The following is a 26,523-nucleotide window of genomic DNA, read 5'->3' as shown; positions in this document are numbered from 1 at the left end:
ATTTGGGATGGTCTTGGTGAAAGATGAGGAATTCAGACGGGGATGCTGGGAGAGGCGGGCTGGTGGGGGGCTGGGGTACATTGAGCACTGACTTCATATTTTACATCCAGCCACCTCCCCCCTTTGATATTTTAGCTGTGGCTTCATTCCAAACTGACTGCAGTCATAAGGTCCAAACCCGGGTACATGGAGATCACATTGGTTTTAATTAAGTCCTTTTCTTTTGTACCTTCCATGGGGCTCTTCTGGCCCTCCCTGTTGTACAGCTAGGAAGAGTATAAGGCGTGGTCAGGAATGACCAAGTTACTCTCTTGCTGACATGATAGGGCAGAGGGCTTTTAGATGTTGGCCATTCGTGGCAAAAGCTAAGTGCAAAATGTATATAGTAGATTCTGCTTCCCTCTGGGCCTTTTCCCTTTGCTCCTCCTCACCCTTGATCAAATCCACCATTATATTGCTTTCCCACTGCAGCCCCTTACCTTGGATTTGTAACTTGGGCCCCTTTCCATTGTTAGCTAACCCACTTCACTGTAGCCACGTCCCTTCTTCCAGTGGGCCTCAGTGTTTCTTGATGAAGTTCAGTGTGCCCTTGGTTCTATCTAACTGCCTGCCCATGGATCACTTCCATCCTAAGGTCCCTCTGGTGACCTTCTCATCTCAGAGCCAATCAAGGCCTTTGGGGCCACTTGCCAGACTACCCTACATGACAAAGGGCCAGGTCTGAAAGGACAGTTGCAAATACTCGATCATTCCAACTGCCATTTCAGAGTTCTGAGATCATAGACCCCTCAACAAGTCCCGCTGATACCTGAACATGCTACAGAAGCTTTGTCTTCTAATCTGACTATATACTAGAACACTGCCTCTCAAATGTTAAGCGATCCTCTTACATTGACACAGAGGACCTGGTTCCATCGACTCTTAGCAAGAGTGTCATTCATTCAGCCTTCAAATGACATATAGACAGAAAGACTTACCACCTCAGGCCCAAGTGGAACAGGAAGTTATACCCTTGGGTATAAGAAGATGTCACATATCCAAGAACTGAGGTGCCTTCCCAATTAAAATCAGATTCCAACTACAACTTTTATCTAGAAGCTATAAATTAGGTTTTATAAATTAGAGTCTATGAATTCATCTTCTTCAAACTTTATCTGTATGAAGTACAATCTATGAAGCAGATTCTCAGAAAAAAGAATACTAGAAATTAGCATTCTACCACTTATATTTAAATCTCTCTTAACCTGAGAATGATTCTCCCCTAGCAGTCCCCTAAAACACTGAGAATATTCCAGGTGAATGCCCTTTTGAAAAATGTGTTTATTGTTCATTGTTCAACCAATTATCAGAATTCCAGTACAGTCACCAGCCCCTCTCATTCAGTTGATATCTGCACTTCTCTAGGTACAAAATGTTTTTGGTGTCTTTAGGGAAGATTGTAGAATACCCACATCCTTCTCAAGTTCTCTTTTAGAATGGAGATCAACAAACATTGTCGGTCAAGGGCCAGATGATAATGACTTTAGACTTTTCAGACTACACAGTCTTTCTGTCCTAACTATTTGACTCTGCTACTGTAGTGCAGAAGCAGCCATAGACCCTATATAGACAAATGAGTGGTGCTATATTCCAATAAAACTTTATTTACAAAAATAGGTGACCTGCTAGATTTGGCATGTGGGCCATTGTCTTTCAACCTGTGATTTATAAGAAGAGAGGTCCATGCAATTTTATGCTTAGGTAATAAATATACAAAACTGTCTCAGGACTCCCCAGCCTCTTTCCCATTGGGAACTGTTTTTACTTTCCCAGTGTCCCCAAGTCCTGGTGAGAATGAAATGCAAAGGGCCTGAGGCAGAGAGCCAGTCCTTGCCCTTTCCCCCATGGAAATCCCCACTGACTGCAGTGAGGGGGAAACAGCTGTTCAGGAAGCTCCCCTCCCTCCACCAGTCCCAGTAATTTAGAGAAATCAGAACCCTCTTCACTCACTGGCCTCATAACCACATATGAAACAACTGTTTGCAGTCTTGCCTCATCTACCACCAGATGTATGTGCTTGAAATTAAATTTTCACTTAAAAGATTTACTCTTGGCTTAGAAAAAATTACATTACCATAGGTGTAATGGGTAGGGAGGATAGAATGAGGAGGAAGGAAAGGTGAGATTATAGTAGAAATGGGACAGCAGACTAAGCTGGGAGACGAGTTGCCAGCTGGCGGAAAGTGCATCTACATTGACAATTTGTTATTTATATATAAGTATATGAAAATGCAGAGTCTGTTGGCTTGGTTTCTGTGGGAAAATAGCTAATGGGCTGATGGTATCACTGTGTTTCAGCAGGCTAAAGAATTACTCAGACGCTTGTCGGCTGCCTGAGCCGTGTATTTAGTTGAGAGTGTCCCATCGTGAGAAGCTCTCATTCACCAAGGTCACGGAGAGAGTGGCTGATGGGCACACTGAACTTCAGATGGCTCTCGCTGCCTGTGTCGGTAGCAAAGCAATGTGTAAGGAGCTGACTTACCAAAAAAAGGAAAGTTCAGAGGAAACTGGCTTGTTCTGATTGAGAAAAGCAGATACCTAGGCAGTAACTAGAGAATCCTTGTTTTTTAAAGATTGGTTTTCAGTTTATAAGCTGAAACATACGTGTGTGTTGCTTTATTCCTGTTTCTATAGTTTTCTTTTTAAAAAGTACATGTATTAATCTGCATTATAAGTATAGGATTTCTCATGCTCCTTTCTGAAGATTGCAGATGTTTTACACACACACATACACACATGCACAAGTACTTGTATTTATTTCACATGTTAATCGATGGGTGGAATTTTGACTCTGGCTTTAAGAAAGTGAATTTAGTTTTTAGCCCCTTGTGTTGTACATTGGGCCTTTAATTTTATTCTTGGACTACATATTTTGAAGTCTATTTCTGTCATTATATGTAAAAATACCATGTTTCCAATAACCTTACTTTGTACGTAGGGTGAGTAGCATAATAGTAACTTTAAAACCTCCATCAGCCTACGGGTGCCTGGGTGGCTCAGTCGGTTGAGCATCCAACTTGAGCTCAGGTCATGATCTTGCGGTTCGTGAGTTTGAGCCCCATCTCAGGCTCAATGCTGACAGCTTGGAGCCTGGAACCTGCTTCGGATTCTGCGTCTCCTCTCTCTGCCCCTCCCCTACTCACACTTTGTCATATTCACATCTATAACATAATAATGTCTCACCCAACGACATATAGCATTTTTTTTTATATATATTTTTTTATTTTATTTCTAGGATAGAGAGAGACAGCGTGAACAGGGGAGGGTCAGAGAGAGAGGGAGACACAGACTCTGAAACAGGCTCCAGGCTCTGAGCTGGCAGTCAGCACAGAGCCCGACGCGGGGCTCGAACCCACGAACCGCGAGATCATGACCTAAGTGAAAGTCGGACGCTTAACCAACTAAGCCACCCAGGCGCCCCATAACATTCTTAAAAGTAAATTGCATTCTGGTGAAGATAGAATAAGAGGGACCAGGTTTACCCTCCCATTTGAAACAACTAGAAACCTAGAGGAAGTATTTGAGAAGATATCACATAAGACTTCAGACATTGGGCAGCAAAAGATAATTGATCCCTGAGAAATGGAAACTAACAAGCTGGCCCCCACCACCACCTAGAGAACAGATTGCATGGTGCCATGTAACCAGAGGAAACCCAGAAGAGCCTGAGTTGAAGACACAGGTTCCAGGGAAAGCAAAGCATCTAGTTTGCAGAGCAGATACCAGAGAAGAAAGGGCTATACAGAGAGAGAGAGAGCTCTGAAGGTCCATAGAGGGGCCTCCTTGGGTTTTCAAGTGATCAGTGCATGTGTGTAGAGAAGCTACATGAAGGCAGAGAAAGGATCACCCAAAAGAATTGGGGAGACCATTCATGGCTCCCACAGAGAGCCAGGAAGGGGCACTTGCCTCATTAGGGAAAAAGTTAATTCTAGACTAGATACAGTTCCTGTCCAACCCGACAATGCTATAAAACAAAATCCTAAAAGATCACATTGTTTCTAAGTAACTAAATGTATCCCCCAACAAAATACAAAAATATCCAGTACCCAAGAAGATCAAATATCTGACATCCAGTCCAAAATCACCAGGGATACAAGCAAGCAGGAGAATAGCCTATAATGAGAAAAGTCCATCAAAATTAAACTTTAAATGAAACCGCTGATAGAATTACTAGACAGGGACATTAAAACCGTTATTATGATGGTAGTTTATATGTTCAAGAAAGCGATGGAAAGATTTAACATGTTAAGTGGAGAAAGAAGACATAAAAATGACCAATCAAACTTCTAGGGATGAAAACCATAAGTGTGTTTGAGATGAAAAAATAATTAATAACTCACTAGATATTATGGAAGGAAAGATGTAGTCAACTTGAAGATATAACAATAGAGACTTGTCTAAAATGAAACCAAAACAGGGACACCTGGGTGGCTNCGTGGTTTCGAGCCCCGCGTTGAGTTCTGTGCCGACAGTTCAGAGCCTGGAGCCTGTTTCAGATTCTGTGTCTCCCTCTCTCTCTGACCTTCCCCTGCTCATGCTGTCTCTCTGTCTCAGAAATAAATAAAATATTTTTTAAAAATTTAAAATAAATAAATAAACATTTAAAAACTTCTTTTAAAGAAATAATGGGCAAGATTTTCCTAATCTGACAGAAACTATAAGCCCACAGATTTGAGATATTGAACAAATCCCAAGTACAAGAGTCATGAAGAAAACTACATCGAGGCACTTTCTTTTTTTAATGTTTACTATTTTTGAGAGAGAGAGAGAGAGACAGGAACCAAAGCAGGGCTCAGACTNTGGCTCAGTCGGTTGAACGTCTGACTTTGGCTCAGGTCATGATCTCACAGTCCAGTCCATGAGTTTGAGCCCCGTATCGGGCTCTGTGCTGATAGCTCAGAGCCTGGAGCCTGCTTTGGATTCTGTGTCTCCCTCTCTCTGCCCCTCCCCTGCTCGCTCTCTCTTTCTCTGTCTCTCTCTCAAAAATAAATAAACATTAGGGGCGCCTGCGTGGCTCAGTCGGCTGAGCATCCGACTTCGGTTCAGGTCATGATCTCACGGTTCGTGGGTTCGAGCCCCGCGTTGAGTTCTGTGCCGACAGTTCAGAGCCTGGAGCCTGTTTCAGATTCTGTGTCTCCCTCTCTCTCTGACCTTCCCCTGCTCATGCTGTCTCTCTGTCTCAGAAATAAATAAAATATTTTTTAAAAATTTAAAATAAATAAATAAACATTTAAAAACTTCTTTTAAAGAAATAATGGGCAAGATTTTCCTAATCTGACAGAAACTATAAGCCCACAGATTTGAGATATTGAACAAATCCCAAGTACAAGAGTCATGAAGAAAACTACATCGAGGCACTTTCTTTTTTTAATGTTTACTATTTTTGAGAGAGAGAGAGAGAGACAGGAACCAAAGCAGGGCTCAGACTCACAAACCGTGAGCTCATGACCTGAGCTGAAGTCAGACGCTTAACCGACTGAGCCACCCAGGCGCCCCTTGGAGCACATCTTTGTCAAATTTCTTAAATGGGTAAAGGGGGTCAAAAGGTGCACATTTCCATATGGTAATAAGTCACCGGATGTAATGTACAACATGGCGACTATAATTAATACTGTATTGCATATTTGAAAATTGCTCAGAGAGTAGATCGTAAAAGTTCTCATCACCAAAGGGAAAAAAAACCTTGTAGCTATGTGTGGTGAAAGATGTTAACTAGATTCAGTGTAGTGGTCATTTCTCAATATATACAAATTCAAACCATTATGTTGTACATCTGAAACTAATATAATGTTGTATGTCAGTTATACCTCAATAAAAAATATTTTCAAAGTAAAAAAAATTGCTTAAAGCCAATGATAAAAAGAAATCATAAAGTATAAGTAGGCGATAAAAGACACATTATGTTCAGAGGAACAGAGATAAATCAACAGCTCGTTTCCATCAGAAACAATGCAAACAATGCAAGAAGACAGTGGGGTGACATCTTTAAAGCATTGAAAGCAAATTCTCAACCTAGGTTTCTTTACCCAGTTAAAACGTCTTTCAAATACTACAGTGAAATAAGGACCTTTATTAGACAAGCAAAAGCTGAAAGAATTGATCACCGGCCAACCTGAAGTGTAAGAGATATTAAAAGAAGTCCTTCAGGCGGAATGAAAAATTATACTAGACAGAAAGCTGGATTTACTCAAAGTGCTGAAGACCACCAGAAATAGTAACCACATGGGTAAACATAAAGACTTCTGTTCTCAGTATTTAAGTCTCTTTGAAAGATAAATGACTATATAAAGCAAAAATGATAAAATGTGGGGTTTTTTAAATATATAGAAGTAAAACATGAGAACAATAGCACAAGGTTTATATATGAAGTAGTATAACATCACGCAGTGGTAGATTCTGAAAAACTAAATGTGTGCACGTGAACACTAAGGAAACCACTAAAATAATACAGCGAAGAGTTGTAGTTAATCAACCAACCAAGAAAGAAAGAAAATGAAATCATTAAAAATACTCAATCCATGGGCATCTGGGTGGCTCAGTCGGTTAAGTATCCGACTCTTGATTTTGGCTCAGGTCATGATCTCACAGGGTTGAGGTTGAACCCCACATCAGGCTCTATGATGACAACACAGAGCCTGTTTGAGCTTCTCTCTCTCTCTCTCTCTCTCCCTCTCCCTCTCCCTCTCCCCTCACATGTGTGTACATACACTCTCTCTCAAAATAAATAAACATTTTTAAAAAAATTCTCTCCCTCTGTCTCTCCTCCACTTGTAAACACTTTCTCTCTCTCCAAAAAAAAAAAAAAAAATACTCAATCCAAAGAAGGCAGAGAAAGAGGAGACAGGAAACAAAGAACAGATGGACAAAGAGAAAAAGAATAACAAGATAGTAGATTTAAATCCAGCTATGTCAATAATCACATTAAATGTAAATGGTCTGATAGTGTTAGAAATGTAAGTCTCAAATACATAGCAAGATACCCTTTATTTTTTTTAAATAGTTTATTGTCAAGTTGGTTTCCATATAACACCCAGTGCTCATCCCAAGTGCCCTCCTCCGTGCCCATCACCCCCTCCCCCTCCCCTCCACCCCCATCAGTCCTCAGTTTGTTCTCAGCATTCAAGAGTCTTTCATGGTTTGCCTCCCTCCCTCTCCCCCACTATTTTTCCCCTTCTTCTCCCCTATGGTCCTCCGTTAAGTTCCTCCTAATCCTCCTATACGTGCTAACATATGGTAACAAGATACCCACTTTAAATATAAAGACATAAATAGTTGAAAAGAAAAAGGCTGGAAAAATACCAATATCAGTCAAAAGAAAAAACTACAGTGGTATCGAAACAGAACTAGAGCAAAGAACATCACCAAGGTGGTACGAATTGTTTCATAATTGTAAAGGGGCCATTTCATTAATAGGACATAATAATCCTATGTGTTTATGTATCTAATAACAGAGCTTCGACATACATGAAGCAAAACTGTAAGGGAAAATAGACCACAAATACAGAGATTTTAAAAACCCCTCAGAACAAGTAAACAGAAAATTAATAAGACTGTAGAAGACTTGGACAATACCACAGTCCAACTTGACCCAGCCGATATTAATAGAATACTCTAACAACAGAATACACATTCTTTTCTTTTCTTTTCTTTTTTTGAGAATACACATTTTTTTTCAAACGTACACACAATATTTGCCAAGATGGACCGTGTTCTGGGCCACATATCAAGTCTCAATATTAACGGATTCAAATCATACTAAATAGGTTCTCTAACTACAGTGAAATTAAATTAGAGATCAACACTGAAAGACATCTGGGAAAAAACCCAAATATTTCTAAACTTAATAGACCACAGAGAGGGAGAGAACATTTGCAAATCATCTATCTGATAAGGACTTGTATCCGGAGTATAGAAAGATCTCTCAAAACCCCATAATGAGAAATCAAACAGTGAATAAAGGATTTGGATGGACACTTCGCCCAGGAAAACATATGGGTAATAAGCACATGAAAATTAGGGAAACACACATTAAAGCCACCGGGAGATATGACTACGTAGCTATTAGAGTATCTAGAATTAGGAAAAAAAAAAACTGACGGTACCAAATGTTGGTGAGGATATGGGACAACCAGAAGTGTCATACACTGCTGGAAAGAAGGCATGATAACACATGACCCCTTTAGGAAATAAGTTGGTAATTCCGTTAAACATATCTACCATATGGCAAAAAAAAAATCCTTTCCTAATTATTTACTCAAGAGAAGTGAAACATAATGGCCCATAGAAAGATCTGTATCTAAATGTTTATAGAAGCTTATTTTGTAATCGCACTCCATAACCTTGACCTTTGAACGTGTACAGCTCATCATATGCCAAGCTACTAAACAATGCAGTTTTTAAAATACAGTTGGAGCAAATAGAAAAACGAGAAAAGAGGAAGATCCCTGTATTGATTTTCTATTTTCTAAGCTGTAAAACATCCCCACAGATTGAGCCACTTAAAACAACACACATTTGTATGTCACCATTGGCACAGATCAGCAGGAGTCCAGGCACAGCTTCAGCTGGGACCGTGGTTTCATCTGACCTCAGGGTTCCTCTTCAGCTGAGCTCCTTGCCATTGTGGGACTGAGAGCCCAGCTTTTGGTTGGCCGTCAGCTGGAGGCTACATGTGGGTTTTTGTGACCTCCTTCTTAGCCCATTCCTAACATGGTACTTCCTGGAAGCCGGCAGTGGGGGAAAGACCGAGAGCCACCTCATTACCTTTGCCATATTCTCTTGTTTAAGGGCAAGTCACAGGTCTCACCTTCAAGGAAAAGCAGTTAGTGGAAGTCGCCACAGGGTGTATCTACCACAGTGTGGGTTCCAAAGATGGAACCTGAGACAATAGAAAGTACCAGAAGGGAATCCCCAGGATCATGGCAAAGAGATCCCACCAGACGGTTGTTTGGCTGGCCTGCAGGATGAAGGGCCCTGGCAAGCTGCGAGGGAGGCTGACCTCACACTTGGCTCCAGGAAGGCTGGCCTGGAGGTCTGCCCCTGGATGTTAGTTGAACGATAGGCACCCAGCAAGCTGAGCTAATGAAGGTGCACGAGTTACTAGCTCGGAGAAGCAGGAGCTGTAACAGAACACGAGTGTGTTCAGAATATGTATGATGGCCTCACTCCGAGTAATATTTATAGTCCAATAAATCCTGATCTGACCGAAGGTAATGATAGTTGTACATTTGAGAGATGGAAGGAGGTGGGGAGGAAGCATGAGTGCGGGGATGTAAAAGAACTAAAGCCACATCTTCTATATTAAGAAAGCCAGTCGATAATAATTGAAGTTGCAAAATCCAGAGCAGCAGGGAGTCAGCAGAGGCTTCGAATAGGAATGCGGCGGGCGGGCAGTGGCACACAGGGACCTGTCATTTCTTTCAGTGTGCTTTGAGGAACGATGTGACCTTTTGAGCCATGTACATGATATACTTTGATAAAAATTAAATTTAAAAGAAGAGAATCTGGGGCAGCTGGGTGGCTCAGTCGGTTGAGCGCCTGACTTCAGCTCAGGTCATGATCTCGTGGTTCTTGGGTTCAAGCCCCACATCAGGCTCTGTGCCTGCTTTGGATTCTGTGTCTCTGTCTGTCTCTGCCTCTCCTCTGCTTGCGCTCTATCTCCCTCAGTCTCTCAAAAATAAATGTTGAAAAAAAATTTAAAGGAAGAGAATCTGTCATCTCTCTTAGTGTATCTCCTTATTTTTAATATATTCTATATGTTTGTGAGAAACAGAAGGGGGGGGGCTTGTGAATGACCTAGGTAAGTGGCCCACAGGTTATTTCTTCCACTGCATTAGAGGAAGCCGGTGTAGGCACCTGCTGTGCCCCCCAGCGTTAGAGGCGCTAGGGGGAGACGGGTGAAGAAGGTGGGGAGAAGTCCAGGAGGGGCGGCTGAGTTTGCACCAGCTACCTCGGCCCCAGCCCGATCCTGTAATTATTGTCCGGCCTTGCGATAAGAAAAAATGTTCAGCGTAGAGAAGCCTTTGCAAGTAGCACAGCTAGGACTCCTTCAGTCCAGGAATTGGAGAAAGTTACAGAAGAAAACCATGTCCTGTTGATACTGAGGAAAGTGTGTAGAGGCAAAGAATCCCCCACATGAGGACGATGGGTCAGCTCAGTTGGGCCACCACAGCAAAGTACCTCAGACTGAGGGGCTTGAACAACGGGAGTTATTTCCTCCCCCTTCTGGAGGCCACAGGTTCAAGACCAAGGTCTGAAGGGTTGGTTTCTCCTGAGGCCCCTCCCTTGGCATTCAGGCAGCCTTGTCGTCCCAGGGCCTTCCCTACGTGCGTGTGGTCTCTGTAGCTTCCTCTTCTTACGGGGACACCTGTCCTATTGGGTCAGAGCCCCACCCTTAGGACCTCATTTCATCAAGCCCTGTCTGCAGTGAGTCTCGTTGGAGCCTAGGGCTGAGTTCCTGAAGGTTCCGCCAGCATCTGATCTAAACCACCTTATAAGAAACAACAAAAAGTATTGCAGAGCAAAGTAGACCCCTAGTATTTAAAACAGGTAAATTAGAGGCCGCAGGATAGTCCTAAATTCTTCCCTAATTCAGTTTCCTCAAGATGCGGCCAGCCAAGTGTCCGTCAGGGAGCATTAGAGGCGGCACCTGCCATCCCTCCCCTCCTCCAGGCAGGCTTCCCAGCCCACCGCTCTGCCTCTGTCCTAAAACAAGCATAAAGGGGACCTCAAAGGAAAGGATACAGTCTCCCTCCGTCTTGCATTTTCCTGCTACAACAGCCCGTTATCCTTAACGCAGGGCTCGGAGGGGCCGGGCAGGGCAAAGACAAGAAGGAGCTAAGTGCCAGGGCAGCTCGGGCTCTGTGACAGGCTCCGTGGGACGAAGACCAGCTCGGCCAAGTAAAGGCAGCTCTCCTGCCCCACGCCTGCCTTCCTCCTTTGCTTCCCCCCTTCCCCTGCATCTTCTCTCTGCTTTCAGTGTCTCACAGAATAATGATTTAATTGCCATTAGGACCTTGGGATAAAACCCATGCCTAGAATGCCACCATTAATGTTCAGATGAGCTTCTCAGAAACCAGAACTTGATTACTTAATGTCAGGTCCCCAAACGGTGAAGTATTATATTAAATTGGTTTGTTTTTGCCAGAGCTGATGGACTTGTCGGGCAATGACAGATGACTGAATGTGCCTCCACCCTCCCAGCCTCCTCTTTGCCCTGCACAGAGGCAGGGGCCTTCATTTCCTACCAACTAGTAGGGGCACGGCTGCCTTCAGGCCATCCTCACACTCCTGGATTCTCCTTTTTTTTTTTTTTGAGTGACAGAGAGTCAGAGCATGAGTGGGGGAGGGGCAGAGAGAGAGGGAGACACAGAATCCGAAGCAGGCTCCAGGCTCCGAGCTGTCAGCACAGAGCCCGACGCGGGGCTCAAACTCACGAACTGTGAGATCATGACCTGAGCTGACGTCTACCACCCAACGGACCGAGCCCCCCAGGGGCCCCAGCTTCTCCTTTAAAATAAGATTTGTCCTCATTCAGAGGGAGTCCCTCTTTGCTTGAGTGTCTTAGTTCTTGACTGTTGGGGTTACCTTCAGATTTGATGACCGTAAGTTAAAAGGCCAGAAAGTTTTGCTTTTAGAATTGTTTGTAAGGCCAGAAAAGTTAGGAGAAAGTCTCACAAAACTACTGCATGTTTTTTTTCTTATAAAAGAAATACATAATTCATCATAAATAGGAATTGTTTATAAACTTCCTTTTTCTGTGTCTACTGTAAATAAGTTACCCTCACTTCAGAAGACAATGATGGTTATATTTTCTGTTATAAAATGACAGTCGTATCTGTTGTGTATTAAGCACTAAACCAGGGTCCTTTCTTTATTTCATTTGAGTTTTGAACTAGGCCCTATCCTGTAGATATTTTGATACTCGGACTGTATTTCCAGATAGCGAACCAAGGCTGGGGGCAGTACCTTACCCAGGAACACACACACACCGTACAGGGTGGGACCCTTCCCACCTCAGCTCAGGCTTGATTGGGTTACTGCTCCTCACCAGGCTTTGATTACCACTGAGGGCCTGTGCCCTGCGGATTCCCTTCCTGATGGGCCCCAGAGAAGGACACATCACTGCTAGGAGCCCATTGCTGCACCTGTTCGTGGGAATAAGAGAGTCTCTTGGGGCGCCTAGGTGGCTCCGTCGATGTCCGATTCTTGATTTTGACGAAGGTCATGATTTCACCATTTGGGAGATTGAGCCCCCGGTAGGGTCCAGAGTTGACAGGAAGGAGCCTGCTTTAGGATTCTCTCTCCTTCCATCTTGTTTTCTCTCTCTCTCTTTCTAAAAATAAATAAAATAAAACTTTCATTAAAAAGAAAAAGAAAGGAAAAAGAAAGCCTCTTCCACGTCCCCTGTCTCCTGGGGCTGCTGTCGGGCTCAGAGGTGGCCTTTGTGGTGGAATGCGGAGAGGCAGAAGAGAGCGTCCACAGCTGTGTGATGGAGATGGGCGCCAACTGCAAGCAATTTCATACCTCTGGAGGTGTGGCCTTCATGTATCACTTTTATTAATGAATAAAAACAAAGCCTGTACGTGACAGAGAAACCAGCTCACTGATCAGCAGTGGCATTGAGGGGCGCCCGGGTGGCTCAGTCGCTTGAGTGTCCAACTTCGGCTCAGGTCATGATCTCACAGTTCCTGAGTTCGATTCCCACATCGGGCTCAGTGCTGTCAGCGCAGAGCCTGCTTTGGATCCTCTGTCCGTCTCTCTCTGCCCCTCCCACGTTTGTGCTCACCCAAATATAAATAATTAAAAAAAAAAAAACAGTAGCACTGATTTCGAATTGTCAATCTCAGATTTTGCCAACCCACTAAGATTAATTATCAGAGCAAATTCCAAACATAGTTATGGGATATTTTCCTTGAAATTTTTAGATAAAAATTCATGTGGCTCTTCAGTTATTTCAGTGGAAAATGGTATTTACACTTTCAGAGGGGACTTAAATAATCCATCACAGCTTAAAAAACTATAAGCCTATTATTTTTAAGAAAAAAAACTCTGGGTGTTATTATATGTGTATCACTTTGGGAATTTTTTTTCAGCTGTCCTAAGGTATGATTTACTCACTGCGAGGCGCTATGACTAGAGTTTTAAGATGTAATTTGGAAAGATACTACCCCAAGTGTAAGCTGTGTACATGTCCTTCAATAAATATTGTAAGGTTTAAAAGTAATCCAGGCTGAAGTTGTAAAGTAACTGAGTTTACTTTACAAGTGCATGTAAATTTATTTACCTGAATGCTGTAGCTGAGACATTAGGAGCTCCATAGGACACATCGGTTTCTACACGACACGGGGTCATTGCTTCCTGCGGCTTCCATCCTGGTGACATTCTCCTTCCCCTCTGCGGCTCAAGCGCACCGGCTGCCACCGAGGGGCAGTGAACTCCACGCCGCAATTCAATAAGGGAGGCCTGGGCTCCGCGGTCAGCGCCGGGACTCACACTGCACTTGAGTCCCAGCTCCCCCGGGCCTGAGCTGTGTGATTTGAGGCACATTATCATGCGTTTTCCCGCTGTGCAAGATGGGGATGATGGTGGAACCCCGGCCCGTAGGGTCGTAGGAAGTAAATGAGCTACATGCAGCGCATGGAAAGCGCGTAGCGTAGTACCCGACACGTGCCGCTGGAGTAGCCAGGGCACCAAGCTATTACTTTGGAAGTTGATAAAAGAAAGGAATTGAGGGGGGAAAAGAAAGGACTGCGCTGGATGTCAGGGGTATGTGCCTTCGGTCTTGAGCTGCCCACACAGAGCAGGGACCTGAGGATGAAGCCAAAGCCCAGGGGACAAGAGAGAGAGAAAGCAGGGGGCTGCAGGGCCCCACCAGGACTTCAGTGCGCCACCTCCGAGCTTCCAGGTACAGGAAGTGGAAGGACTTTGTCTTACGGAGCCAGCCAGGGCGGTGAGGTCCTGATGACCACAGCTGAAAGCAAACCACCTTGGGGCACCTGAGTGGCTCCGTCAGTTAAGCTTCCAACTCTTGGTTTCAGCTCAGGTCATGATCTCATGGGCCATGAGATCGAGCCCCATGTCATGCTCTCTCCTGGGTGTAGAGCCTGCTTGGGATTCTCTCTCCCTCAAAATAAATAAACTTTAAAAAAAGAAGGAAGGAAGGAAACGAGGAAGGAAACTAAGTGATACCATCCTTACAATCAGAACAAATAAAGGAAAAATATTATGGGGTGCAGAGAGACTTCTCAACATCTTTCAACTCAAAACTGATCGTCCTTTAGCTTACGCTCAAGGCACTGCAAAATTGCAGAATTTCTTCTTTACTGTGTGGATGTCTGGTCAGTCAGACCCTCCTGTTTTACCTTTATCTTGGTGTTTTTCTAAATGAACTCCCCCAATCTCTCCTTTTCCAAAAGGCAGCCCCAGGGACTTTGCACATAGAATGTGTTACAACGTCTCTGCTTGCCTCACGCACTCCAGAGAGTGTAAAAACTACCCCAGTTACCTATTTGAAGCATTAATCTCCCTGAAAATCCGATTTCAGGACTGTACATGTAGAATTATCCAATTTCCGTACAGAATGCTGTAAGTATACCTTATACAGACACATCGCTTAAATAGGAAGAGAAACTTACCCAGGAGTTGGCACAAGAAATTGTTTACAGGGCTCCGCTCTGGGAAGGGTAGGAGGGAGGACTTTGCCTTTTACTCCTACTGGTTTTCACTTTTATGTTGAAAAAATTTTTTGAGCAGATTTTTTACCACTTTTTTTTAATGGGAAGAAAGTTAGGGACTAGCTTCCCAGCACTAGGGGAAACTTAGAGTCTTCCCTTACAAAAGATAAGAAAAATAGCAGTGCTTGCCTGTTCTTTTATTTAAGGCCACTGGCATAAGTCAGGGTGGTCTGTGCTGTGTAACCCTGGCATCGTGTGTGAGCGCAGTGTGGGGGTGGTTATGGTAATTGAACATGGCTTATATCTTAATCAGTCATACGTTAAGAATGTATTATATGCATTCTTTTTATATAAAAATCATAGAGTGAAAAAGATTTTGTTTTTTAACTACAGAGTAGAGTGTCTTGGTCCAAATATCCCAATGGTCTGCTCTATTGGTCTGTCCTTAAAGTGGGGACCAAGTTCTGGCCACCATGGTGTCCCTTCACACAGGAACAGGACCCCAGAGGCCACCAGGAAAGATAAGGGCACTCTAACAGGACACACACACACACACACACACACACACACACACACTCTCAGAGTGTCCCTAGCTACTAAAAAGAGATCATCTTTTGAATGTGGTCACAAGCTGGTCTGCCTGCCCAGAAAAAAAATCCCAGAACATCCATCTTCTCTAAGTGGGGCCAGTGGAAATCCCAGTGTAGCTGCCATGTCTGTTTTCATTAATGATTTTTCATATCCCTCTTTTTCAGTCACCAGACATTATACGTGGCCACCTTTCCTCATGCATTATCTTAGAGTAGTTTATTTCACATCCAAAGAAGAAGGGAAGATACAGAGAAAGCCCGATCCTCAAGAAGGCTTCTGTTTGGTTGTTTCCTAGGTCTCTAATTAGCCTCCGTTTTTACTCCTCTATTCTAAACAGTATTCATTGGGACACCTGGGTGGCTCAGTTGGTTAAGCATCCACCTCTTGTTTTCAGCTTAGGTCTTGATCTCAGGGTGGTGGGTTCAAGCCCCGCGTTGGGCTCTGTGTTGGGCGTGGAGCCTACTTAAAAGTATTTATTGAGGCGTTATATTGCCAGGAACTGTATTTCCATTTGATCTTAGCCAAAAGGCTGAGAAGCAAAGGACAGTAGAGATACCACTCAGAAAATACTTTGGCTTAATAAAGAATTTACATTTTTGAGTTATTATTTCATAAGAAAGAAAAGCAACTGTGTTCGATTATCTCTTAGAGGGAGAGAAGAAATGTATAGAAAGGATTCTACTTCAGGTCACAAACTACAAGAACAAATGGCTGTAAGTAAGAACGCTTATTTTTGTTTCTGAACCAAAATAAAACTGGATAATTTATTTAGTATGAAAAAGAAGATTTAAGAAGCCAGAAAAATGTCCCCAACACAACAAATTAACTACAACAATATTTTGGTTAAGTAGAAATTACAGTTCTATCACTTTACAAAATAGAATTTTTAATAATTTTTCTATTCATGCCGAGAATGTTCCTTTACTTAGAAGGACTACTTTTAAGTAGTTGAATATTTTCTCTTTAACTAAGTTTAATGTATGTTTATAAAGACTATTCATAGAATCATCATTTCCCCAAAATAAGCTCAACCCGAAATCAGTAAAGATTTTGAAGATTCATTGCAGTTAAAATTAGGGTCATGAAGGGCAAAAGCCCATGATTTTCAGCCTTTGTAAAAGAATCCATTAATGCAGCATGAAAAGTAAGTACAATTTAGTGGCTCCCCCGTTATGTTAAGCAGGGGGCCTTGTTAGAGGACACACAAAGTCAACAGAGATCACCTCTGACCCCAGGCGTGAGGCCAGAGGTCCGCTCCCAAGGGCTGTCCAAATTCTTCCTTTCCCATAGTGCAGTAGTGATCCTTGTGTGAGGGCCACACTTCTTTGATAACAAACGTTTTTTATTGGGAGAGAATTTTATGTGAATGTTTCAGGTCTTGTTAACATAATACTATATTGCGTCTGCTCAGCAGGAGAACTTTGATTTTTAAAAGTAGATTTATAGAGATGGCTCTTTGATCCCAGGATAGGGAGTCCCTTGGCCCTTCAGACCTTATGTGCTTTCTTGTCTGCTGGTCCCAGATAAGTAGCCCCGATTCTTGGACGCGACGATTGCATAATTGGAAAGGAGCATGGGAGTCTTCTGACTAAACTTCATTCCACGCCGCCACCACCCCCGCCCACCCCTTGAGAGAGATAGGTTGAAAATTAAGGAAACACATTTCACACTTCCCAGCATTTAATATTTTGGCAACTTTTAGTTCCCAATTTTGTTCTGAAAGAAGCAGGATGACCAAAAGCTGCCTGCTGAGATTCACCGCCAGCTCCAGGAACTACAGCAATCCCATCTGCCTTTGTCAGCCTGGGTCTCGCATCCGCTAAACAAGTTAACGATGGGGGTGCCTGGGTGGCTCAGTTGGTTAAGCGTCCGACTTGATTTCTGCTCTGGTCATGATGTCACGGTTCATGAGATCAAGCCCCACATTGCCAGGCTCTGAGCTGACAGTGTGGGGCCTGCTTAAGATTCTCTCTCTCTCTTTCTCTCTCTCTCTCTCTCTCTCTCTCTCTCTCTCCCCCCTCCCTACCCCGCTCACACACATGCTTTCTCTCTCAAATAAACATTTAAAAAATAATTTTAAAAAGTTTATCATGAGGGGCTCAGTCAGTTGAGCATCCAATGTTGGCTCAGGTTATGATCTCATGGTTCGTGAGTTCGAGCCCCACATCAGGCTCACTACTGTCAGCCTGTCAACAGAGCCCACTTCGAATCCTCTGTCCACCCTCTCTGCCCCTTCCCTGCTTATGCTCTCCCAAAAATAAATATTGAAAAAGAAAAAAAAAGAACTAGTAAAAAGCTCACTTTTCTAAAAGAAAAAAAGTAAATGAGGACAAGTTGAATTTTCATGTCTGTATAAAGGGCATAAAGAGGCAGTAGTTGTATTATTGTGTTTTTATCTACAAACAAAGCTGACACTGTAGCTTTGGTCAGATGGGCCTGGCTGCACAGTGTTCTCCTGGAGTTTCTCACCTCGTGTGGATTTATGCCTGCCTCGTGCAACAAAGTCTGGGTAACATTCTTATATTCTCACTGCCAGATGTGCCTTCCAATTACAGAGTTAATCTAAGGGATGGAGCCCATTGCCATGGCTGAATATGATGGTTCATTTCTTTTTTTTTAATGTTTTTTTTTTATTTTTTTAATGTTTTATTTATTTCTAAGAGAGAGAGAGAGACAGCGTGAGCAGGGGAGGGTCAGAGAGAGAGGGAGTCACAGACTCCAAAACATGCTCCAGGCTCCGAGCTGGCAGTCAGCACAGAGCCTGACGCGGGGCCCGAACCCACGAACCGCGAGATCACGACCTAAGCAAAAGTCGGACGCCCAACCAACCAAACCACCCAGGCGCCCCAATGTTTATTTATTTTTGTGAGAGAGACCGAGCACAAATGGGGGAGGCGCCGAGAAAGAGAGAGACAGAATCTGAAGCAGGCTTCAGGCTCTGAGCTGTCAGCACAGAGCCCGACGCGGGGCTCAAGCCCACGAACTGCGAGATCATGACCTGAGCCAAAGTCAGATGCTCAACTGACTGAGCCACCCAGACGCCCCTGATCATTCATTTCTAAAACTATAAAATGCACTAGTTCTTTTTTCCAAACCCATGTCCCCCCCACCACACACGTTATAAAGGCATCTAAAAATGCCCGTGGCATAGCGTGGGCAGGAACACTGCAGTAGAGTGCCCGGTGTGAGCTGTACACAGGCGGCTGGAAAAAAACAGGAAGAGTTGGCACCAGTGTCCTTTGTGTTTGGTGTCCTGGTGGTAAACCAGTTAAGCGTGGATTTCTTCCCGCAGCCACTGTGGTAACCAGAGAAACATGTTAGCGCTCTGCGAGGAACAGAAAGTTAACAAGGATCAGTATCCGTCCACATAAGTAAAGTTTTAAAATACAGGAAGCCCCCACCTCCAGGCTGGGTGCCGAAACTTTATTTGCAGTTAATTATTTCGAACCCAGAGCACTTTTCTCAAAGACATGTTACAAATGGTAGCAATNTGTGGGGCTTGAACTCACAAACCATGAGATCATGACCTGAGCCAAACTTGGACACTCGATAGACTAAGCCATCAAAGCCTTCTTAGCCCACGATACACCTAAAGTGCAGTCCTGTGCGGTTGGCAAGACAGAGCGAGCCACCCCACAACGCATTCATGTTGGCGCATTCGGCCACCCGGAGAGCAGGTGGCTAGGGAGGCCCGTGGGCGAATCGGACTTTCCTGTCCCCTTCCTCCTCACCTCTTCCACCTCGGAGCTCCCTTCCCAGTGCTGCAGGAGGCCTCCTCAGCCACGCTGTCCAAGCTGGCCCTTCACAAATGGTGATGTGCACACGAATCCCCTGGGAGTTGGTAAAGTTGCAGACTCTGATTCGGCTGGCCTGAAGTGGGTTGAGATTTCAGATTTCAAACAAGCTCCCAGTGATGCCCACACTAGCGGTCCACCTACCCCAGCGTGAGCAGCAGGGAGAAGTGGGCGAACCTGGGTGTGGTGCGAGCCGTGTCCCACCTCATCTCACTAGAATGTTCTCCGGCCAGAGCACGCAAGAGTTTTGCAAGACACAGCACTTAGTCCTCGGAAGCAAACCCATGGTCCCAGGTGCCTCTGCTCCAGATGATCGCACCCACTATTGCTTTATGAGCATCCTTTTTATGAAAAGTAGAGTAATAAAGCCCAGCAGGAAACACTAAAATCGATAAGGAGCCTCACCATCTAAGTCCCTGACCATGTTTTAGTGTGTGAGTCACTGGGGGGAATCAGAGCCGTTTCCCCCAGGATACCAAGGGCTCCTGGTGCAAATGCACCCAGGCACACTCTGATCAACGGATCTGGACACGCCCCAGCCAAGCAGCAAGGAACACGGGCCAGGTTTCCATCCCGTCTCCACCACTAACTGGCTTGTCCTTGTCCGTGTCCTTGAGCACATGGCTTGTGCCTCAGTGTCCTTTGTCCCATCAATACATTGAGGCTGAAAATAGTACCTACGCTGAGGGGGCTTAATTAAATCATCTGCATACAACCCGTAACCCACCGCAGAGCACCTCGGCGGGGGTGGTGGTTGTTAAATTAGTAACTTGAGGTTCTAGGCATGAAGCCCAGTTTCCCATCTTGCCATTTATTACCTGTGTGACCTTGTGCAGGTGGCTCACTCACCTCCGTAAACCTCGGTTTCCTTCCTTGTAGCATGGAAATAATAAAAGTACCTACCTCACGGGGTCGCTGGGAGGACAAAGAAGAGTAAACTTGGGCATGGTGTCTAGTGCACAGCCGGCCAGCCGCCAGCGTCCAGTGGTGTTCCGACGGCAGGCCAGACTAACTGCCGTCTGGAGATGAGGCGTTTGCACACTGCCCTCCGAGACTTGTTGATTGTACAAAAAATGTGTCTTGGAAAAGCAGGAGGCCATTGTTCCCTTCACCCACTCCCACCGGCCCCTTCAGCCAAAGGGGCCTAACTTTTAAGATGCGGTTTGAAAATCTTGGAGCTGCGATGTGCTGTGGGGCCATGGAGGGAGGTAAATGGTCTCCATTTTCAGGAAGCTGACATCTGCCTTTTCTATTTCATTTCCTAACCCGAGAATGAAATAGCAGATGGCGAATTTAAAGAGATACAGGTGACCTAATATAGGAGGCTGAATTGAATTATGTAGTTAATTTATGTCATTAGATGTACACCGTTCAAAGCGATCATTTTGCGGCGTTTGCTAACGTATAATACTGCGTTTTCTCCTCTAGATGAGCACCATGCCAGGACTGCCGACCCGGCCCTGCTTCTACGATATAGATCTTGACACAGAAACAGAGCAAGTTAAAGGCTTGTTCTAAATGAGCCAGACTTCCGGACAACCCAGTGCAGGTAGGTTCCTGTGCTTTCTGCCGTGTCTTTCTTTCTTGCTTGCCGCAGATATCTTTTAGTTTTATTTTGTCTTGTTTTTCTAATATTTACTATAAAACGTGGCCTGATCAGTGATTTCCTGACTTGGTTACTACGAATTCTTGCCTAAAAAGAGCCCGTGACTTGGCTTACTCCTCGATGTGGATACGCAGGTAGATGGGCTCCAGTCCAGTGAAAGTCAAGCCATGTTGCCTCTGGAATATAGGATTGTTTAAGGCATCTCTTGCCATTTAAAAAAGGAGCCCTGTAAACTCATTATTCTTTCTCCAGAATTAAAACGAATACACTGTCCCTCCCTATCCATGCGGATTCCTTCTAAGACACCCAGACCCCACTGCCTCATGGCATACGCCTAAAACCACAGATAGTCCTAAATACTTGCGTGTGCTGTGTTGCTTCATATATATACATGCACATGACAAAGTTTAATTTACAAATTAGGCACAGTAAGAGATTAACAACAATAACTACTAATAAAGTAGGACACTTAGAACAAGATGCTGTCCTCAGAGTTCAATGAATGTGGTCTTTCTCTCTCCCTCTCTCTAAATACCTTATTGTACTGCACCCCCCCCTTCTTCATGTGCTGATGTGAGATGATTAAATGGCTACATGATGAGATGAAAGGACTGACGTAGGCATCATGACATAGCTTTAGGCTGCTGTTGACCTTCTGACACTCTGCCAGGAGGATCATCTGCTTTCAAACCACACTGACTATGGAGAATTAAACCCACGGAAAGCGAAAGCACAAATGAGAGGCACTACTGTGTCTTCAGTCATTTTATGACTCTGCCTTTCCTACCACATATCTCTTGGTGCAGAGTTCGAATTATGTGATAGAGGGATCCGGGTGTGTTCATTCCCTACAGCTGCCGTAACAGAGCATCCCAACTGGATGGCTCAAAACAAATATTTATTCACTCAGTTTCGGAGGCTAGAAATCCAACGTCAAGGTGTCATTCAAGTCATGTCCCCTCTGAGGCTCTGGTAGAATCCTCCCTGGCCTCTTCCCAGCTTGTGGTGGTGCCTGCCATCTTGAATGTGTCTCAGCTGTACCCACATCACTTCGATCCCTGCCTCCATGGCTGTAGCATTCTCTCTGTGTGTCCCTGTGTTCGTAGGGGGTGCCCTTGTAGGGACCCCAATCCCATAGAATCAGGGCCCACCCTATTGACCCTACCTTAACTGGACTATATCTGCAAAGACCTTATTTCCGAGTAAGGTCACTGTCTTTGGTCCTGAGGGTCAGGACTTCAGCATATCTTTTTGGGGACAGTTCAATGCATAACACTTGACTATGACACAACAGTAGGATTAGGCTCTTAGACCACGGGAGAGGCACGTGAAGGTGAGACCAGTCTAACGCACAGGGCCCTGTGCATCAGAGGAAGTTCAGGGCAACAGAAAGGAGACCCTCACTATCTCATGGACCACACGGTCTAAGAGGGCTGGGCTTGACCTGGAGCCCCCATAGGCAGCCCACCATGGGGGTCCCTTGGTCTTACTCATGCCTACTCCATGCAGTCACACCTGCTGGCTTCTGTCCTGGCTTCCCTTCCTGGAGAGAAATGACCCACCCTCCTCACCTCACCCTGCTCCTGGGAAAACTCCCAGTCACCAGTTGTAAAGGCTGGGGAAGCTGCTTTTCTCCGTCCCATATACCAAACCTCACCATATTCTCGGGACACATTCCTTTTGCCAACACCCCCAGTTCTGTCTCCGCACTCGCTCTTGTTCCTTAGCCCAGCGTCCCTCCCTTTTTTTTCTTAATGTCTATTTATTTACCTTAACCCACAGAGAGAGCGTGTGAGCAGGGTAGGGGCAGAGAGGGAGGGAGAGAGAGAGAGAATCCCAAGCAGACTCTGTGCTGTCAGTGCAGAACCCAACATGGGGCTCAAACCCATGAACCATGAGATCATGACCTGAGCCGAGATCAAGAGTTGGAACCTTAGCCCACTGAGCCCCCCAGACTGTGGGCCTGTCAGACGAGCTTTCTTGACCTGATTCTCATTTTTGTTGGTTTCACTACCAGTCGTCAACACGGGGAGACTGTTCTCAGCTTTTTTGTGAGTCTTTGTTACTAATGCACTAAAGACCGAGGTTATGATAAGAAAGGTAAGTGACCACACCAATATGAAATTACATTAATACAAGGTGCAGAATTGCTGGGTTTGGGGTTTGTGTGGTGTATGGAGTTGTTCATATGTGTTTTTCACTGAGGAGTGGGGACTATGTTTAGTTTGAACCACAACCACATTTCATATCTGTGTCTATTCTGAAGAAGAAAACCCACAAAATAAACTAAGGGAGACAACTTTAACAAAGAAGCCTTGATAATAGTGTCATTTTGGTCTTTGGGTATAACTGTGTGTGTGTGTGCCCGCGCGTGTGAACGTCTAGGGTTTCCCAGCTAGTTTGGGGGGAAATAACAATATCATTCCTCTTGCACTGAAAATTAACCCCATGTCCTGACTAATCTCCCCTTTCATGTCAAGAACCCATTATGCTACATTTCTGCCATTTGTCACTCTTCTCCAGAACAAGTGTGTATCACCCTTTTCTCTCTCTCGGGTAGTGTTTTTCCAACCTTGTGGTCTGTTTTCTTCTGTTCCCCAAGTAGGTGATTAAAACCCAATTATACCTTAATTATAGGTTAAGACTCCGGTAATGCCCAGGGACACGTCCTTCACTTTACTGTCACGTACACTTAAATCCTTAGGTCTGTGTTCCCTAGCAGGTTTTCCTCCAGATGTTTTTTTAAGTTTATTTATTTTGAGACAGAGAGCGCAGGGGAAGGACAGAGAGAGGGGGAGAGAGAGAATCTCAAGCAGGCTCCTCACTGCCAGCGCAGAGCCCGACGCAGGGCTTGAGCTCACAAACTGAGATCATGACCGGAGCCGAAACCAAGAGTCAGATGCTTAAGCGACTGAGCCACCCCGGTGCCCCCAGATTTTTTTCTTTTTTAAAGGTTGAGCAAGCATTAGAGGTCAGGACGCTGGCCTGCGGAGATCACCTCAGTGAGCCAGGCACCGTGCTGAGCGCCTCGCCTGGTCCCACCACCCCTTGGAGGCAGGTGCTGTCCCACAAGGTTAGCTGAGGGGTGGCCCTGAGCCCCAGGGCAGCGGAGGCATCTTTCCACTGCCTGGCACTGCCCCTCCTTCCACAGCTGGTACAGGGGTCACTTTGCCACCCTGTCACATGTCGTGCTGGCCCCACCTCTGGGTGCTGCCGTAGCTCTGGCCCAGGAGAGTGGCAGCGAGCTCGCGGTGCCCCGCTAGGAAGCACACATGCCGAGACTCCGCCGGGACCTGCTTACCCTGTGTCACCCCCACCCTTTGTGCCCAAACCAAGGGATGCCCTTTGCATCTCAGTCACACGGTACATGAACCATGGCCCGCTCTAGAAGATGATAACCAGTTATTTGAACAGACCTATAATTTTGGGATCACCGGGTGATTTCTGTGTAACAAAAGATAATTCTTTGGGTATTAAAAGCTCTGACTCTGTCCAGATTCTTTTTCGCCAGAGTATAATAGGGCTATCTCTCGCTGAACTCTCTCATTGAATGTTGTTTTCCCACTCGCTTATCCAAGGCTCCTTTCTGCTCTGTGAACTGCCCAATCCCGTTCTCCGCTCGGTGGGCAGTGGTTCAGAAGCCATCACTTGACGCTGCTTGCACAATTGAAAATGGATCCAGTATCGGAGGAGAGAGCACTGTACAAAGCAAGCATTCCTTCTCGGGAACTCCTCGGCGTGGTGACCCCGCTCGCGGGCTCTCCGTTTCCCATGTCCTCACATATACGCGGTCAGGGACCACCTGTCCCAACAGGCAGGTCTGTGGGGATTAAAGGTGCAAAACACAAAAATGTTAACATTTGGATGACCGTCCGTGTAGACAGACTTGACCGTCAGAAGAGGAAACGTCTGGTGGTCACTCTGCTCCTGGAGCGGTCAGACTCCAGACAGCTCTGTGCTGTCCGTGCTGTAGACGCGTGGCTCACGGAAGATTGCACTCTGTTAATGACTGTTTCTTTCCTTCCGCGTCCTCTCCTCTCCTGCTCACCTCCCCACCCAGGGAATCGTGTGAGATTTAATATGAACGGAGATGCCAAGAAGTCACCGGAGTCTGAGTTCTTGCTCCTTTCCAAGGCTCCCCTGTTGTTAGAAGAAGGGCGTGATTCATTAAAATAAGTTGTTTGTCCCCAGTAACCCCGATCCTGCCACATTACTGTTCAGTCTTTTGTTTGAAGATGATTGGATTTCAGGGTTGGTTTTTTTTTTTTTTTACATTTATTTATTTTTGAGAAAGAGGTGCAGGGGAGGGACGGAGAGAGGGAGATAGGGTCCGAAGCAGGCTCTCTGCTATAAGCGCAGGGCCCGACCCGGGCTCGAACTCACTGAAGAATTTGGTTGCTCTCTTACTTTGTCCTGTTGCGCGGCTGTTTGTAGTCTAACATCAGGCTGGCTGTATGGAGTCTAACATCAGGCTGACACTAGTCCTGCTATAAATGTTAGTTATTTACCCAAAAAGAGTTTTTTCTTGGACTGCACATGCAAAAAAGAATATAATACCAGCTCATTTTGTCCCTAAGCTGCCTTTAGAGCAGCAATGCTCAATGATAGGGCACCTGGGTGGCTCAGTCGGTTAAGTGTCCAACTTCGGCTCAGGTCATGATCTCACGGTTCGTGGGTTCGAGCCTCGCATCGGGCTCTGTGCTGACAGCTAGCTCAGAGCTGGATCCTGCTTCAGATTCTGTGTCTCCCTCTCTCTCTGACCCTCCCCTGCTCATGCTATCTCTTTCTCTCTCTCAGAAATAAATAAAACATTAAAAAAAATTTTTTTAAATGCTCAGTGATATTTAATAATCATAAAATAGTTTCAAGTATGGTTACTGCCTACAGCCCCTCTGTGGTCAGGGTCTGTTGTGCAAACCACAGGGATTCAGGGTTCCCTAGGGAGCATCTAAGCTGTCATTTCGGTCTTGAAACTGTCTTTTCAAGAAGCAACTCAGAAATTGTTGATGACCATTATGCTCCCAAGGACAAGGTCAGTGAGTACATCACCCCAAGCCATGCTTGGAGTGCACGATTGGAAGCCCAAGCCCCTTAAATACAAGACGGAGGGGACTGAATCTAAAGTTGCCATCGTTACCATCCCATTGATATCTAAGAGGAGGTGACAGGGGCACCTGGGTGGCTCAGGCAGTTAGCATCTCACTTCCACTCAGGTCATGATCTGACAGCTCGTGAACTCCAGCCCTCCTCAGGTGAGCTTGAGGCCCACTTCGGGTGAACACCACTTCTGTCTGCTCTCTCTACTATCTCTCTCTTTCTCTCTCTCTCTCTCTGTCATCTAGCTCACTTGCACCCTCTCTCTCTCTTAAAAAAGTAAAAAATAAAAATAAATAAAATGTGGTGATAACTAAAATCTCCCCTATCTAACTAAAATGGAATATTTTGAAGCTTAATGGTTGGAAAGTTCTGGGGCTCCTGGGTAGTGTTAAGTTAGTTAAGCGTCCGACTTTGGCTCAGGTCATGGTCTCACAGTTCGTGGGTTTGAGCCCCACGTCAGGTCAACTCAGAGTCTGGAGCCTGCTTTGGATTCTGTGTCTCCCTCTCTCTCTGTTCCTCCCCCACTCATGCTCTGTCTCTCTCTCTCAAAAATAAATAAACATTTTAAGATTTTTTTTAAAAATTGGGAAGTTCTTAACTCCCTTTTAAAAAAACTTTCTTGGGTTCTCTTTTGATTTCTTATCAGTTCTATACCAAGATAGAATATTTCATATATTCTGTCTTCGTAAAATTCTGAAATTAGTTTCTTTTTCCCTGAATA

At 44.9% G+C, this 26,523-nt stretch overlaps 1 protein-coding gene across 2 annotated transcripts in view; it reads left to right on the top strand.

Annotated features, from left to right (window-relative positions):
- MTHFD1L (methylenetetrahydrofolate dehydrogenase (NADP+ dependent) 1 like) overlaps positions 1 to 26,523 on the top strand; it is a 173,663-nt gene that overhangs the window by 145,510 nt on the left and 1,630 nt on the right. For both annotated transcript variants that reach the window (XM_077776038.1, XM_077776037.1), the window contains one exon: positions 20,528 to 20,648. In XM_077776038.1, coding sequence (XP_077632164.1) covers positions 20,528 to 20,617 — 90 coding nt within the window. In that variant the 3' untranslated portion in view covers positions 20,618 to 20,648. The remainder of the gene's footprint in view (positions 1 to 20,527; positions 20,649 to 26,523) is intronic.

Source organism: Crocuta crocuta, unplaced genomic scaffold (assembly GCF_008692635.1).
Source record: "Crocuta crocuta isolate KB4526 unplaced genomic scaffold, BGI_CrCroc_1.0 scaffold25, whole genome shotgun sequence".
Classification (NCBI taxonomy): Eukaryota; Metazoa; Chordata; class Mammalia; order Carnivora; family Hyaenidae; genus Crocuta; species Crocuta crocuta.
This window is presented reverse-complemented; position numbering and strand designations above follow the sequence as displayed.